The sequence below is a fragment of the Phaethon aethereus genome (assembly GCF_964289735.1).
Source record: "Phaethon aethereus genome assembly, chromosome: 7".
Lineage (NCBI taxonomy): Eukaryota > Metazoa > Chordata > Aves > Phaethontiformes > Phaethontidae > Phaethon > Phaethon aethereus.
This window is the reverse complement of record NC_138583.1, coordinates 36,571,978-36,589,994: the sequence shown is the minus strand read 5'-3', so window position 1 is coordinate 36,589,994 and position 18,017 is coordinate 36,571,978. Positions and strand designations below refer to the sequence as shown.

General features: G+C 43.6%; 1 protein-coding gene across 1 annotated transcript; it reads right to left on the bottom strand.

The window, feature by feature from the left end:
• Window positions 1-323: 323 nt before the first annotated feature.
• On the bottom strand, window positions 324-15,603 carry LOC309406947 (scavenger receptor cysteine-rich domain-containing protein DMBT1-like; the record flags this gene model as incomplete). The annotated part of the gene is made up of 11 exons (XM_082002326.1): window positions 324-348; window positions 714-801; window positions 2,352-2,663; window positions 3,132-3,173; window positions 3,364-3,377; window positions 4,205-4,574; window positions 8,377-8,487; window positions 9,745-9,840; window positions 13,867-13,896; window positions 14,475-14,699; window positions 15,540-15,603. 11 exons carry the CDS (start codon window positions 15,601-15,603, stop codon window positions 324-326), a joined length of 1,377 nt encoding a protein of 458 aa, XP_081858452.1.
• Window positions 15,604-18,017: the final 2,414 nt, after the last annotated feature.

The following is an 18,017-nucleotide window of genomic DNA, read 5'->3' as shown; positions in this document are numbered from 1 at the left end:
GCAGTGACACAGCCAGCGCGATGGTCTGCATCACCTCTGGAAAACCCTATGGCGAGACCCTGAGCTTGGGCAGGGAAACGAATAATGCAGCCGGGCCGGGCACGGCTCTGGCGGCCAGTGTAGCCTTGCCGGGAGGACAGGTAGCCTGCTCAATCCTGAGCGGAGACCGAAAACGTGAGTGCCTGACAGTTCATTCCCTGACTCGGTTCGCGAGCGCTTTGTGAACCGGGGATCCTGCTGTCCTCCATGGTCTGACGTGGTACCTTCATGGTGCCTCTGCTCAGCACGGTTCAGTAAGTGACCAGAAATAAATACCTGGTGTTTCAGCTGTCGTGCACTCGGTCGGGACTGTCAAAGCGAAAACAAAAGCCACGGTTTAGTAATTTTTCCAATACTGAGTGAGCAAAGCATAGATTGACAAAGCAAGGCAACATTATCATTTTGGTTCAGTTAGGCTTGGCATAACGAGATCCCCAATCCAGCTACATTATGGCAGTTTAGCCCATAATTTGGTGTTTGTGTAAACCAGCTTGTGGTACTTCCACCGCCCTTGAGGGTGGATGGAAACCATGTGCATGGTGGTGTGTCTCTCTACAGAGGCAAAAGAGCTCAGTGTGGCAGGACACCGCTGTCCACAGATCCCACCAGGAGCTCGTGTTCACCTGAGCGCCTCGAATTCGTCAGGGCTAGCGATGAGGTAAGGGCACTCTCACCTCCGAGAGAGCACGAATTTTGGCTCAGGACTGCTGAATTCCGATGGAATCAGCACCCTGCTGCACAATAAGCTGTATTTGCCTAAACCTGAGGTGAATAAACAAACACTGAATTACTCCGTACCTGTTGGTGTGGTAAGCTCCGGAGGGACTGTCAGGAGAGAAAATAAAAACCATCAAAAGAAGGAAGCCAGATCAACGCTTTCAGTTACAAGGCGAGACACGCAGCAGCAACAGTCAGGGCTCTCCCCAAAACCGTGACTGATGTGATGCTTTCTGAAGCTTGGGAGAAGGCTGCAGGTGTTTCTGCCATGCCATTTTCACTGCCACCCCATGCAACGAGCACATCTGTCAACAGTGGGGCAGAGAAGTGAACCTGTGGGGACAGGTATAATTTCTGTCCTGCCTCCTCAGCCAGGTTGAAATCCAGTATGACTTGCTGGTTGCAGTGAAGTAGCTCCAGCACTGCAAGATCTGCCAGAGCGTGGAAGACGAGCCATCCAGAACTCTGTTTTAAATTAAATCAATTACGAGCAGCTTGGGAAGGTCAGTTGGGAAACAAACATTTTGTTCTGTAAAATACAGCCTCTTGATACATCGGAGGAGAAATGGTTTGCAGCGTGCGGACTGCGGTGAGCAGGACTGAATGAATTAGGAATGGAGGCTGATAGTCTGAATGTGATTTCTCCTTAAATGCTTCTCCCGGGCTTGCAGCTTATGTACAGCACATCAAAGATTCGTTGCAATTGTTTCTCAAATATTAATTGTAATTATTTTTCAGTAACAATCAACTAAAAACGGTGCGTGGTACCAAAAAAAGGGGAGAGGAGAAGAAATAACAAAAATAAAATCAAAGTGAAAATACAGGCTTCTTCAGACGGGTAGTAGAAGCCTTATTCACTTCTTCAGGAATATGCAAGTCTCATGGCTATTATTCATTATATCATTATAATACAAAATGGCAGCACAGCATCAGTATCACTTCCCCATAGGAGCTCACTTTCTCTTGGACAGAAACAGCTGAGTCCACAAAGATGCAGTGGCCCGCCAGCCTACACTGATGTCTACGATCGGCAACGCCACATTCATCTAGTGCCAGAGCCGCCATCAAAACAATTATCTTCTGCATCCTCAGCTGGCAGGAATTTTCTTAATTTTCCTCAATAAAGTTCGCAAAAATATGATGCAGATCTTTGAAAATGAGTACAAATTCATAAAGAGAAGAAAATACATTTATAAAAGTGCAAGTCTGGCACAAGTACTTTGAGGCATTTAGGCAAATAGTCTTTGTCCCAAAAGCAGATTCCGGGTTGGTCTGCCAAAACCTACTGGTGGTCCTCTCTGGAAGGAAATACCTATAGCCCCGCTCTTCCCTCTCTGCTTCCCCCAGACCCAGGTAGAGGAATCCCTTGTTGGAAGGATGTATGGAGCCCACGGGGGCTGGTCCCACCTGTGACCAGGGTGCCCCTGGCCGTCCCTGGCTCTCATCAGCCTCCCCTCTCCCTGCACAGCCACTGCCAAGGGTCCCCGTTCCCACACGGGCTCCAGCCTTGCGACAAGCCTCTTCCGCCCATGCCAGCTTGCACGCACGGCTTACGAAACTTAATTCACATTAAACAAAATGGAAAAGGTGAGTACCTGTACAGATAACACCAGCATCTTCCTTGTGGTAGCAGTCGTGCATGCCCAGCCCCCTGTGAGAGCACTGCTCCAGGGAGGACTCGTCCCCTCTGCACGCCACGTTGTCCAGGAGAATCTCTCCTGTACCTTCCCCAAAAAAGGCATCGATTTTGGCTGAGACGGCATCTCCGCAGCCCAGCTGCCTGCACACAACCGTGGCGTCCTGCATGTCCCAGCCATCATCGCAGACGGTTGCCCAGCTCCCGTTGTGAAAGACTTCGAGGCGTCCCGAGCACACGTCCCCTCCGTTCACCAGTCTCAGGGACATGTCTTGGGAAAGCAGAGGGAAACACACGGGCAGTCAGCAGCCTCAGAAATGGGCTTTCCGGGTGCATTTCTCATGTAGCAAAAGCCAACTTTGTTGTGTTGCCAGAAAGTGGCAAAACTGTGAAATTAATCTTATTGTAACAAGCCACATCTTGTCAGTTCATCAGCTACCATAAATCCTTTGTCTCATAGTGTGCCATATAAACCCGTGAGTAAATATAAAGACTTTTTTTCTCTTTCAGGCTCTGATGTATATGTCCATAGCTAACATAACTATTCCTGTTGATGCCAGTATTCTTTAACAGCAAAACTCTTAGATAAGCCTCAAGTGTCTCAGAAACTAATTTTACATGCATTTACTTGCTTTGAAATTTTTACCTATAAAATTTTTACCTTCCTACCAGTGCTTAAGTTACTATATAAAATATATAAGCTGTGAAAACTTTGCAAGACCCATCTGGGAGAACTCACCAGCTGGAACGGGCTCTGTTGTGACCGGGGGAGTGACTGGCTCTAGGAAAGGAAACAGAAAAGTGAATTTTTAATTTTACTATGAGGACACTTAATAACCTTCTTCAGTAACTATGAGAAAAAAAAGAAAGAGGTAGTGATATAGAGCAACCCGTTCGCCTCTGAAATCATCACCAGAGGGAAAAGGCTGCAAACTTTTTTTTAAATGCCAGGTGTTAATGGTTGCAGTTACCTTGCAGGTGTAATCTTTAATTGTTTTAGGTGTGGGACATACTCACCAAAGAGACACATGTCTGCTTGGGTCAGGTGCTTAACTTCACTTGAGGTCTGTACTAAAAAACCTAACTCTACTAAAAATTTGCTTTGATTTTTCCCCAGGGAAAGGTATCCCCAGGGTAAGCTGCCAACCAGCATTTTTTGTTCCAGGTCTCATCCACAACCCCTTTCAGACAGTTACGTTTCACCTCAGTCATTTCAGGCTCGTGGAGTGCCCTCCACGTGGGTGGGCTTTGCCCGTGGACCACAGCTTGCCGTGGCACCGGCTGCACAGAGGCTGCAGAGACTCGCGCTCTCCAACTGCACACTTGTTCCCAGTCAGAATACAGAATTGCTGGAAAACTGGGAACTGATTTGGAAAAATCCTAAAGGAAGTTACTAAAATAATTCCCTACTAAATATGAGAACAGGAAATTTTATTTACTAGTTGTACTTGATAATTCATGGGAAATCAGGACTAGAAGGACTGAAGTACAATACTGATGATGTAAAGTTATTATTCAAATAGTAATGCATAAAGCAGTCACATAATAGAGTAGGAAAATGCATCAGGTAAGATTGACAATGGTATTCCAGGTAGCCAAAGGATTTGAGAACTCAAATAAAAACTTAAAACACAAATCTGTGTGAATAAACTGCATGAGTTGACCAAAAAAAAAAAAAAAAAAAGTGGTAAAACACAGCAATTCTCATAGGTCTTGGTTTCATCCCTGAAACAATCCCACTGATGGAAACAAGTTTTGCGTCAAAATCTCAGCTGCAGGCAGGCTGGCATTGCTCACGAAGCTATAGTTTACGAGAGACGTGCTGGCGTACCTGCGCAAATGACGCCGGCATCCTCTTTATGTCGGCAGTTATGGACGGCGACCCCTCTGTGGGAGCACTCCCACAGGCTGCCTTCATCCCCGCTGCACCGCACGTCGTCGAGGAGGATGTTCCCAGAGCCCGGACCAAACTGGGCTTCAGCCAGGGCCAGCAGAGCTTCTCCGCACCCCAGCCTCCTGCACACCACCTCGGCGGCCGCCAGCTCCCAGCCGTCGTCGCAGACCGTTCCCCAGCTGCCGTTGTGGTAGAGCTCGACGCGGCCCGAGCACCTGCCGCGGCCGCCCGCCAGGCGCGGGGGCGGAGCGGCGGCAGCCGCTGCGGAGAAAGGGCCCGTGCCGCGTCAGCGGTGCTCGCCCGCGGCGGCGCCTGCCTGCGGGCCGGGTACCACCCCGGTGGGGGCAGGAGCAGGTCGCCCACGACCTGGTCTGCTCTGGCAAAGGATCCTCCCCCGAATCTCGGTGCTGTCGTAGGACGGGTGCTATAAACGCTCGAACCCGTCTTTCTACCCGTAATACCGGATGGGCGCGGGCACGGTCCCCTTCCGCAGCGTGCTATCTCTGGGGAAAAGGAGCCTCACCCGCGCAGCTAGCTGCCACCGCCGCCCACTCCGGGCAGCAAAGGGAAGGTTTTCTACCTTTCCTTTACCGTCATTCTCGCCTATACTGTCGTGCTGTCTAAAGGACGAACACAAATACCCAGAGCCAACCTTTTCCTGGGATACCATGCGATCTAAGGGATGTGGTTTGGCTTTTGTTTGGGGTTTTTTTCCCCCCTTCTTCCTTTAAATAATGCCTGGTTCATCTTCTTTTCCCATCCTTGCTAAGCCTCTGGCATAACAGATGGTTGGCACAGCATCATTTCCCCAGAATAGTAGCAGAGCTATTTCTACACACCAGGCTCATTTCTGAGAGCTGGGCACTTACGGAATACTCCACACATTCATCTCACTTTCAGAGGGAAAGGCTTTTAGAGGTCTGAAGTTCCAAATCAGTTTTATGGGCCTGGAGTGTATTTTTCTTTCAGAGAAAGAAATCGGGGACACTGCTGACAACATAATTGAGTTCCTCTTAGTTTGTGGCCATCATAAACTCTACCAAGTATACACACCTTACTCCTTGGTGGGTCAGTAATTACAAGGTTTTCATTTTGGGACATTTTGCTGTCACCCGGCAGCCATTTGTAACCAACTAATGCACATCCATTCAGAATGAGGGCCATGTTTCCTAGGACTCTCTTTCTCCTTAATTCCTTTTCGCTGACCATGATCAAAGCTCCTTCCATCTGAGTACCACGCTTATCATTTACTTCTGAACATGTTGGCTGTAAAGAAATGCCAGCAGCAATGTGCTTGGCTCACTTCCCAAGACCTAGGTCTACACTTCTACAAGACTGCCAAATGTGATTTCAGGGAGAAAAAAGGTAATTGAGACAGAAGATAATTAACCTGCTGATCCAGGTGTTGAGTATTTACCAGTGATGGTGGAAGGCATGAAATGAGAAGTTTAAGAACTGCACTTCATTAGCTCTCTAAATCCAGGTGAACATAGCGAGGAAGAGGCAGATTAAAAATTCTAGATCCAGATCTTGACTTAAATTACAGGCAGAAATAGATTTGTTGTGATTCAGCTGATACTAAAAATGGCTTTATTGGGAGGGAGGCATCTTTCCTATTAAAGTTTCTAAGTGAATTAAGTATTTTATTAATCTGAAATATGAACATCAATCTGAAATTTTTGGGGGCACTTTTTCAGAAAATAAAGGACTGATTGAGTAACAGTCCCAAGAATCTTTAATGTATTCTTGTATGAGTGTCTACAGACAGCTGAAAGGCAACTTTTTACTTTCAGCAAATTATTAAAAGAAAACAATTGATATTTATATCTCTTCAAAGTCAATGCTTTGTGCTTAGTTAAGTGTAGAATATAATGAAATGAATTGGTGAGCACTTAGTTTTCCTGAGGCTTTAACACAAACACAGTTTACCTGCAGTATGTACAAATGGAAGTATCGAGATTATTAGTTAGAGCTAGAGGAGCCTTTTTTTTTTCCTTTAACCATTGAACAGCATCCCTGTCACAAACAGTAAGCATAAATAAGATTAAATTGCTCAAATACTTGGTGGAGTAGACATAGGCAAAGCACTTAATAGTTGAAAGCACGTAGTTCCAGAGTAATTCTTAGGAAACCATATATATACACCATGTATTGGGTTCCTTAAGCCTGCATAGTCAACAGATCACTCAATTAAGAAATTCATGTTCAACTTCTGAAAGCCAAGCAAATAAAAGTAAATTTTTTTTTTTGAATGATCACATTCATTTCTCAGTTTCACTGGTGTGTGCAAAGAAGTGCAAACTTTCTTTCATTCAGCTGGAATAGAGCCAGTCTGCATAAGTAAGGCAAGCAGCAAAATCTGATCAAAGGTCTGTAAAATATTCTTCAAAGTAGGAAAGTTTTCTTTTCTATCCTTTTGAAAGTGAAATTACTGGCAGGAAAAAAGTAGAAAAACACTGACTGAAATTTCTTCTTCACCATGCTGAGGATTTGTCTGTTCATTTCTAAGACAACTTTTGTAGAAATTAGGGTGGATAGATCCTAGATCTTGAACATGAAAATATTATTTGAAATTAGATTAATGGGTGGAGCAGTAAGCAAATTTGTGTTACACTTTTTAGTGCTGCTACCACTGGCATTGAGTCACATCTCTGAACTTCTGGCAGCATAGATAAGTCTGTATAAGACAAGCTGTGTCAAAAAAAGTTTGTAAAGAGAAGACTTATCAGTTGCCTTGGTAATTGTTTATCATTTAATGCAGCATCTTGGACTAACAGATGGTATGAGTGTTATACAGCTACCGTTCCGTAATGAGATCCTCAGCCCTTGCCACTGAGACTGGAACAGTACAGAGAGAGCAGCAGAAGGAAAGGCAAGACCTGCGTGCTCCCCCAAGGATACAATGAGAATTCAAAGTGATCTTCATAAGCTGAATAAATGTCAAAAATCAGCAAGCTGGAATTCAATCAAGACAGGTGGAATGGGCTGCTCATTGGAAAGAGAAAACCAATGCATAAAGGCACAATTATCCTTTCAGTTGGCACAGAAAGACCATAGAAAAGCTGGAAGTTGGTAATGTTATTGCTACAGTGAGCCAGTCCAGTCTCACTCTTGCTCTCAGAGTGATGCGTGGGAGCTACTTATTCTCCTTGGCACTAAAGAGACCTCAGCTGCTCAGTCGGTGACTGCACGTTTAAGAAAGATAGAGATAATGGGGAGAGCTTGGATGAATAATCAAGAATATAATAGGCTTGAAAATTATGAGCACTGAAGAAAGCTTTAAAGTGCTGAATTTAGTTTATGTGGGAAGTGTCTTTCAGTATTCTGAAGAGGGCTCTAAAGAGGATGGCCACCAGTTCCTCTGCTCCCTGGAATCCGCAGAGAGCTAAAACAGCAACTGTAGGCAGTACAGAAAATGTCCATCAATAAAAGAACTTTGAATCCAAAGCATTTTTCTGTGTGCATATTGAAAATATCTATCAAGTTCAGAGGCAAAATACACATAGTTGTCTGCCCTGGTGGAGATTTACATTGGAGTTTAAAGCCTGCTGGGGCTATCAATTTCTGCTACATTAGAAGAGGCAGGAGAGCATGCGGTGGATAGGAAGGTCCCAGCTCAACTAGAGGCTGATGCAAAATGGCCCTGTCTGGTGAAATTCTGCTTTTAAGATATTTTTAATAGCTAAGAAATTGTTTCATAGATTCATTAAAACACCTCATTCATTAAAAACTTGCAAAGTGTCTTAGAAAATAGATGCTGGAATAAGAGTTGCCCCAACAAAGGGAATGGGGAAAAGGTGGGACATATGCACACACACTGCAGCACGATCAGCACTGAAGAAGGGCTGCACCCAAGCTTGGTATAAATTAATTTCCCCACCCCAGGTGGGACCACTAAGAGGTGCTGAGGAGGAGTGTATGAACGGAACAAGCATAGAAAGTGTGCTTGGGGTCATCTCCTGGCCACCACCTGTTTGCAGCTCAGGGGCTTGCTGAGCCCCAAGTGGTGCCTTGTGTGGAGATGCAGGACAGAGATGTTTTTGCTCCTAAAGAATACAAGGCACACAGGTCGTATCTGACCATTCCTTACCTTCTCTCCACGTAGACAGCGGTGCTGGAGTTGTTAATGGCTCAGTACTGACTGTGACTGGGGCAGATGTGATCAAGCCGTCTGTTTTTGTGACAGAATAATCTGTTGAAGCTTGGAGGAAAAAAACAATAGGAACAATCAACAATAATGACCAAACATAAATATGAACCAGAATTAAATTTTTGGTTAAAATTATCTGGATTTGTCATTTTGCCAGAAAAATGTGGAAATACAGGAAGCTTTTTTTCAGAGAACAAAGGACTTATCCCTTGTACTTCTACCTGACCACATAATACCATGATAAATAGGTATTTAAAATTTGGATTTTTAAGCTTCTTAGCTACTAGAGAATGAAGCAAAATGTTCTTAGGCTTCTTTATTAAAACTTCATCATATACATTTTCCATACAATATGGCTTTCCTTTAGCTTACCTAGACTCAAGATTCATTCTGTAACTATAACTTTGTCTTTGTAAGCTGTTCTTAGGATTCCTGGTGTAGGTACTGCCCCAGCCTCTTTATTTACTGAAACGGATGCAGAGGAGGAATACAGGGATGTTGAAGGGACTGTGAAAGAGTTGAGGAAATACACTACTGGAGAAAAACATCAATCAGTGATAGAAACTGGAGCTGATGATTGTTTGTATTATTTTGATTATGTCCTTGAAGGAAAAGTGAATTGGGTTGTACCCTCTAAAATCTGGTAATTTGAGTCAAAACTTTGAATAAATAATTACTCAGGTAAGGTGATATTTTGTTAATGTTGACAATAAGGGTCTGGGCAGCAGGTCTGGGGGCTCAGGCAGCAGGCATTCACGTGAACTGTCTGCTGATATTCTCCATAGGCAGCTCCACGAAACAACCACAGCGTGGTGTGCCTTACGCTCTCCCATCATTAATTCCTTGCTGAGAGAATCCAAAAAGGATGAGTGGTAAAGTATAGAGAACCAGCTTCTATACTGTGTCAGGTGGTGGCACCTCCATCTTTAAGACTGGGAAAGAATTTTCAAAGATTATTGAATCTTTGAAGTGAAGGTGTCCCAGTCTGATTTAATGATGGATACTCTCCACCTCCCAGGAAAAGAAAGCGCTGATATTTGGGCACTTTTGCTGATACTTAAATTATACAAATAGCACAAGCAGCTTGAAGCTCCAAATTGTTCATAATTACATATATCCCAAACTTTGACAACCCAACGTTTTAGAAATGAAGGGTTTAGAAGCTGGATTTTCTTCACTGGGATGACTAATTAACAGTTAACTGATCTTAAACTTTATACAGTTATTGTGATCCTACCAGTGTAATCTATTTTAAACAAACTTAAACACTGTTATTATTAGATTTTATGGCATAGTGTCTGTTCTTACCTTCAGCAGCTGTGGAAGGGTTTCCTGGAGCTGAGGTTCCACCATCTCCTGTAAGTGGGGTGGGTGAAATGGATGATTCTGCAGTATTTTCAGAGGCTGTGAGAAGGAGGAAGAAACATGGAAACGAGAGGCAAAGAGCATTCAGGTAAGGCTGAATGACTGCTATCAGCTCTTGATTGATTTAATTGCCTTCAGGCTTTCTGAAAGAGGGAGTCTGTATTAGTTGTCTTCCGCATCCACTGGCATGGCTCAGAAATGGATCTGCATGTTAATGTTTTGCATTAAAAGCATCAAAAAAGTTTCAGACTTCTTTCACCGGGAGTGAGAAAAGCAAAAGGAGCGTGAGGAGCAAAAATAGAAATGAGTGTTTTAACTTGGCAGTAACATTTACTGGTATATAGTTTCCCAACACTGCAAGGGGGCATGTATTGTCAACTTTATTAAAGCAGTTCAAAAAACGAAATAACAAGGGGCGTTCTGGTTCTAGGGAGGGAAGTGTTTACTACAGCTATTCCTGGCTTATCTGACCAAAAGCCTTTCTCCAGAGGTACAGTACTCATTGGAGAAAGGAGGGAGAGGCCATCAGGGCTGACACTGAAATATAGCATCTGTTTTTCCTGCAATTCTCTGCCGGATCTCCACGCATCACTGCTGGCAGGTGGGAGCCGTGCCAAAGCGGGGAGGGAGGCTGGGGGGAGAGCCGGCTCTCCCATCCCCGGCTCGCTGGGCTGAACCTGCCACATCCTGGGCCTTGGAGAGGTGTGGGAGAGGCTGAATCTGAGCTGAGAAATCCTCAAGAAGGAGTACAGGACCTGCCGTTTGTCCTGGACTGGCTTGACGAGAAAGCCAGTGAAATACAAATTGTTTAGAATATAAATTGTAAATTATAAATATTTATCATTATAAGTTATAAAAATTAGAAATGATAAAATTATAAATTTATAATATCATTTGTTTAGAATCCAGATAGGTAACATTACAAATGGTGAGAAACATAGGCTGGGTGGCTCTTTCCTGGGTCATGCTTCTTAAAGAAATAAAAAGAAAAATAATTATTTCCTTCACGTTCGGTGGTTCAAATTCCTTCAGCTTCCCTTGAAGCAGGCACTGCATGCAGCATTTGCAGCTCCTGGCGGGAGCAGCAGCAGCAGCAGCAGCGGTGGTGACGGTGGCGGCGGTGGCGGCGGCAATGGTGGTGGCGGTGGCGGCGGTGGCAGCAGTGGTGGTGGCGGCGGTGGCGGTGGTGGTGGTGGTGGCAGTGGCGGCGGTGGTGGCGGCGGTGGCAGCGGTGGTGGTGATGGTGGTGGCGGCGGCGGTGGCGGCGGCGGCGGCGGCGGCGGCAGTGGCAGTGGTGGCGGCGATCGCCTGCCCACAGTGCCAGCGGTTGGTACCGGGCAGATGAGGTTCATAGGCAAGCATCAGTCACAGGCCGAGATGGTGACTTTGCCACATTTCTTGGCATCTCCACGGATGTCCCCTCCTAAGCAAAGCTTATAACCGTGTTTTTCCACCACGCTGCCTGTTGTGCAGATGTTCTTTACCTGTCTGCAGCGCGGTCAGGATTTCTGACCTCCTGCTCTGCTCTGTGACGGCGGTGGGAGCAAGGGAGGATGTAGAGGATGGGCCATCAAATGGCTGCAAGTAGCAATTAAAAGCGCAAGTGTGATTCAAGGCGCTTGTGGCTTGCTTTACGTCTCAGGCTTGATAAAAACCGGCGTTCTTAATCTGCTAAATAACTGGAGAGGCAGAGGTCCAACTGAGGGAGACGAGTGCAAATGCCTGGCTCTGCTCCTTAATGTTGCTGGAGTTTATATGAATCTTGGACACACAAAATCACGATGATCTGGGCACTTTTACTTCACAAAATTTTAAGTGTAGCATTTATAGCTACAAGCTCAGAGGTATTAATCATTAAATGCATATATTCCTGATATGTCCTAAGACCCTAATATTTTTAAAGTGAAGTTGCTGCAAGGGGGTTGTTCCTTCACAGGGATGTTTAATTTGTAGTTGTAAGCTGTAAATATTTTACAGATTTACACGGTCACATCTTAGTCCAGCTGAAAAACCCAAATTAACAGAATATTTTTTTTAGATAGCACTTGCAAAATGGCTGTTCTTACCTTTATAAACTGTGGTTGAGATTTCAGGAGCTGATGTGGAATTTTCCTCTGTGACAATAGTGGATGCAGAAGCTGTAACTGAGGCCAAGAGAGAGTTTAGGAAATAAAAAGCAGAGGAGAGATCAGCAGCAATTAAGAGTGAACGTGTGAACTGAAATCTTGGTGAAAGTAACTAGATTTGGGCTTTGCAGGACAATGAGTGAATGCACAGCCCTTTATTTTTGCTGAAAAGACGACTTTCACTTCTTATTTAATAATAAAGATAGTAGATATTTCTGCCTGCGTTCTTTTACTACTAGTGATGCAACAGTTCTTTGGAAAGATGCAAAGTGGCCATTGTTGAGGGAAATAAAGAATGAGGTTTGTCTTGTGCTTTGGAAGTGACTTCCAGCACGCAAGTGTGCCTCACCTTCCTCGAGGGTTGTCGAGGTCCCTGGAGCAGATGGAGTCTCAGTCCCTGCTGGGCTCGAGCTGGGTGCAGAGGAGGAATCTGTGGAGGTGGCCAGGGCGTGGAGAAATACGTTACTCAACAGAAACACAACCATGTAAAAGAAAAGGCATTTCAAGAACCTGTGAAACCATTAATACTTTGGGCTTCATGGAAAAGAAAGACAGTTCCTTGGACTTTAACTTTTGGTAATGTGGCTCAGAAGAACATCTTCCAGTTAGTAATTATAAGTGGACTTGGTAGTAATTATAAGTGAGCTTGGGAGACTGATGCAACCTCTCAGCAGGGTATAAACACACCTTGTTTCCATTCTACCTTCGCACTAACTTAAGAACCAGGAAAAATTAAGCAAGATTATTTGAAAGAATTGAAGGTGAAGAAAATATCCAGGTAATAGTGCCTCAGATGAACTGATTGTAAAGATCTCACCATACATACATGCAGTCTTGATAACTGTATGTGCAGGTAGACTTAACCACATGCCCATTTTCCCTCCAACCACATTTTCCTATGAAAATGAAGATGGTGTTGGCCATTGGCTCTTCCAAGGCTACTTACATGCAGAGCTGTTAACTATTTTTACTGAATTCTTGGTGTTCCTCCTGTCTGCTCTAAACAAATTGCATATATCGCTCAAAATTTCCACACATGTCGTTTGCAGTTTGTTTTTTTCCCTTGCCTTTTTCAGCAGAAGTCAGGGGTTCTGTGGTAGATGTCACAACAGTGCTGCCTGTGGAAAATGTTGATGCAGAAAGAGAAGTTTGGGGCTTCTTTGAGGATGCTGGAAGTTAGAGGAAATAAATTATTAGAGAACTGTCAGTATGGTCATGAGAACTCAGACATCGATGAAATAATTTAAACAGCAGGTTTTGTGTAGCAGTGGGTTAATGCACCAGACCTCAACTTCTGGTAGTGTGAGTGACATTTCTATTGATTAATGGCAGTTCTAAATGAACTTCAGAGATATTTGCCAGTGGTGCCATCAGTGCAGAAATAGATGTGCAGAGCAACAGTTCAGGGCTACTACAATGTGTTTTTGCAGGTTCAGGTCTTGAGAAGGAATAATTTTGGAATGACTCTTTCACTTCTGGGCTACATATGATTGAAAATGGCATTTTAGTGACCACTCCTCTGTGGGTGTGTATTATGAAGAACATTAGTAATTAACTCAATACTTAAAAACTCCAGAAAACATGAGTAACATCCGTAACTTAAGTTTTCCAGGGTGCTATGATTATTTCAGGAACAGTAAAAAACAGGAGTCAGAAACTTGGACCTGGAGTGTTAAGACTCACCTTATGTTTTCCCTAATTAGTAGTAAATGAGTGGCAAATACAGTTCCTATGAGCAATCTAAAGAACAGAAATAATGTTACAGTGGATGAATAAATAGTGATTTGGAGCAATAAATAGTAATTTAGAGCATGCCACTTTCTAGAATACTGTCTGCCAACAGGCTGTGTAATCACATGATTTTTGAGTTAAAAAATTATTCTCTGAGTATTTGGGGAGACTGTGAAGAGATAATGGATTTATGTCTCAAAAGCCTTACCTGTTGGTGCAACCGTGGAGCGTGCTACACCTGTGAACATGGGAAAAAAGCAAAAATTTACTTTTATTGTGCGTTATTTATATTGCTTCAAAATAGGCTGCTTCTAGCTATGCAATCTTTGCTTTCAGTTATGTTTATGACAAGAATATTACTTGTTGTTTTCAATTCAGACATGCCTGGTTCACATCTTCTGTATATGCTTCTATCTCCTCATAACTGGTTACCTTTCTTACCTTGGGAACAGCCTGTAATTAGATGTTGATTAAAGTGGTCCTGAACTCCCTTTTCACCATTTTCATACTCACTGCTTGCTGCTACCAATCTTGGTATTTTGTCCAGGACATCCTTTTGTTCCTCGATCATGCAGACCAGCCTAAATGCAAGGAGCTTCCACATGCACACATTTCAGCTCTAGCCTGATTTCCAAACTCCTGTCTGATGTTTCTTGCTTTTATGGTCAACGAGAAAATCCAAAGAGATTTTTAAGAGTGCATAACTTATTTTTTTTTCACCTGAACAGATGACACTGACATCCTCGTTGTGGCCGCAGTTATGTATGCTCCAGCCGGCGTGCTGACAGTCCCAAAGGTAAGATTCAGTTCCTCTACACTGCACATCATCCAGCTGGATGTCGTCTTTGCCGGCGCCAAAATAAGACCATCCCAAGACAGAAACAACTTGTCCACAATCAAGTTGTCTGCATACCACACTGCCACTGTTCATATCGAAGTGATCGTCACAGACTGTCCCCCATTTGCCTTCATGGTAAACTTCAACCCTCCCGGCGCATCGGTCCCCTCCAGATACCAGTCGTAGTTGTGGATCTTCCAAAACTAAAGCAAACATTGACAGGTAAACATCTCAGTTTGTCTATACCCAAGATATCTAAACTTCTAAGCTTGCGTCCTCATCTGTACAGGGATGGGCTGCCCAGTGTTTCTGTGTCCCCAGTACCTGGGGCTTACTGGGGGGGACTGGGGGATGTCTGCAGTGCACAAAGCCATACACGGCAGGGGCCTGAACAGTGGAGCCCAAATCAGTGTGCTTGATTCAGCCCTGTTCTGCGGCATACAGGACCTGATCTATCACGGTAGGTTACCGTTGGCTGTGCTGGTGAGATAACCAGCTCACCCAGAGCTGGCTCATGTAACTCTACAGGTGTGCCAGGTGTGTTCACACTCAGGAACATGTCTCACCCTCTTACCTTTGGGTTTAAATTTGTCTTTTATCCATTCTGAAAATTTCTTCCATAGTGAGTTTTGACCTTCAGTTGCTGAACCTGCTGGTGAGTTCCACCAAAAACCATTTGCTGTGGTGGATAAGAAAATATATTAGCATTGATGTAACATACCACAATTCTAGGTATGTTTTGTGTTTTGCTGTGAGATGGTACCTGGTATGGGTTGATACAGAGTTAGATACAGTAAGTGTTGGTACGTGGTGTGTTTCCAAAGCAATCCTGAGGTTCCTCCCGGTGCCTGGAAGGACACGCTCATTCTCTCATAGCTCAGTGGAAGATGACCGCAGAGGACCTTATTTCTTAGCAGCACAAAGAACAAAGGGATGCAAACCCCAGAAATTTTCATGTACATCCTTCACTTCCAGTGAAGGCATGGGCTCCTGGGAGCTGAGCTCTGCCAAATTTCACTGGGACAGTAGAAAGGGTTACTTACCTTTGCCATATGTTGGTACCACAATAGCAGGGGAGGCTGTGGACCATTTATCTGTGCAGACCATGACGGTTTTCTGGCTGACAGCCCAGCATGTTAGCTAAAACCACTCTCTTTGCAAATGCCTACTCAGGTCTGCGTGGGAAGCCCAGCTTTGTCTAACTCTGCAGTGAAGAATACACTACATATTGCTTAAGGTATTTAAAAATATATGTTTGATTAAACCAGACCATGGCATCATGGTTCAGATACCAGGGGATGAAATGGTCTTCCAAAGCAGGGTGCAAACATGTAGTGTGATTGTGTGCTTTTGATAGTCTGTAGTTTTCGTCGCATAAGTACCCTTGAAAATCTACAGATATTGACTGAAAGAAAAAAGGATTTGGGCTGCCAGCAGTCAAAGCAATGTTTTCAAATGGCAGCTTTCGAAAAAAATATCTTGCTCTTTCAGAATTATCATGCTCTGAAGAGCTGTGCCTGATTCAATCACTAAAATCAGGAGAAATTTAATTTTGGGATTTTTTTTTCTTTTTTGTCGAATTAACATTTGGTTTTCATACACTCACTTTCAGATTTTACTCTCGCGAATATAATGGTGATACTACAGTCTTGGGTTTGCAAGACAGGATCCTAAGTGATTTTTCCAGTCAAAGTTAATCCAGCCTACTTCAGGTCAAACCAAAGACAAAAGTGAACCTATTGAACAAGTACAAAGATTATAGTGTTGCTGAAGCGCTGGGATTTGACCATCTTCTTCAAATGCATTTTAGTCCTCTCTGATGCTGAACTTCCCTCTGGGCTGTCTTTGCTTTTGTCTTATAAATAATTCAATATAGCCAACGCCTTAATCTACACTCTATGAAATTATCTCTTTTTGTAAGGGATTGGCAAGACTTTTTTCATGGTGCCCACGCTGATAATTAAAGATCAAAATATCTCACTCAAACTAGCAAGATTATAAGGAAAGTTTGGGGTTCTTGTTTGAAGTTTGAAGGAACGTGGCACTGCAGTAAAGTGTATTTCTACCTAGGTCTGGCAGGCTGCTCTCTGTTTCTTTTTCTTTCTTTCTCTACATTTAAAAATGTACAGTGTAGAAGAATTTAAATTAAAAACTAGAATATTAGAAGAAGACTATTTAGAGAACAACTTCCACAAACTATTCCACTCGCAGAAGAGAAACAAAGAAAATATTCTTCAGCCTTCTTCATTTTGGTTTTATTTTGAAATAGAACCTATGGATTTGATCTGAATCTTTGAATTAGGAAACAAATTAAATCATCAATTTTATGGTACAAAGCTTGTCAACAATATTCTAGGAGGCTCTTTGCCAACCCTTCCCAGCAAGCCAGTCTGTATTAGTAACTAACTCTGTCTGCAACATTTTCCCTGCAAGCATGACAAAATTTTAGACACGGTACCTGGTTCAGACAGAAGAGCAGCACTTAACAGAAGCAACCAAGTGAAACGCACTTGAAGGTCCATTTTCATTGTGGTTGTCTGTTCTAAGCCAATACAGTTTCAGAATTTATACCAAATGAGTTCTGGTCTGCATCAAAGGTGTGTGCTGTGCAATTTGATCTTTCTTCCTGAGCTTCCAGATCAATGCCAAGGAAGTGATTTAGTGAGTATTTTCATTTCACAGGGTACATCCAGACATCCGGATAAGTAGATCCAGATCACACCACTGTTCCGGACTGGCTACCAAGATCTTCCCAAACACTCCCCAGGCGCCTTTGTGGCCATGTGCTGATGATGTGGTTGTTCCAGGAAGCAGTGATTTACTTTTGGAGATTAGGCTGTTTGGTAAGGTTTCTCATACCACCAGTTAAGTTGGTTTCCAACTTACAACCATGCTAAACCAGATTAAATTGGCGTGATAATTGTGCCAAAAGAAGAATAGCATCCTAAAGAGATCAGGAAAGTCTCAACCAAATTCTCTCTGTCTGCTACAGATTACTCCCGTAAGAAGCAGTTTCTATGCTTTTTTGTATTTCTCTGACTCCTTTTTAAGCTGGGACTAGATCCCTCCAGCATGTTTCAGATCTGCAGTTATCTCTGTCTCACTTCCAGCCTACAGAGCAATGAAACAGTTCTAAGAGGTATTGGCCAAGACATGGTTGGGTAAGAAGAACCGCTTTGGAGGTAAATAAGCAGGACAATTGCTGAACTACAACAACCAAGGAAATGGAGCAAGATAAGGCCAGAAGGTCCTAAATTAAACTAAAACTGTGCAAGTCAAGGCATCTGTATGTTAAAACAGAGAGGCATGACCAGCTGCCATGCCCTGTTCTGGGGAAGACCAGTATAGACCAAAGTCATGGGGCCCTGTGCAGTGACCTACACTGATTTGCTGTGATCGCCAAGAAAATGGTGAGCACTGATGGAGCACAGTAGGGAAAATCCAAATGATCTTTAAGAATTGTGAAGTTGCCGAAGGGAATTTGTCACCTTCGTTACACGTAAATGCTGAACAAGATGAAG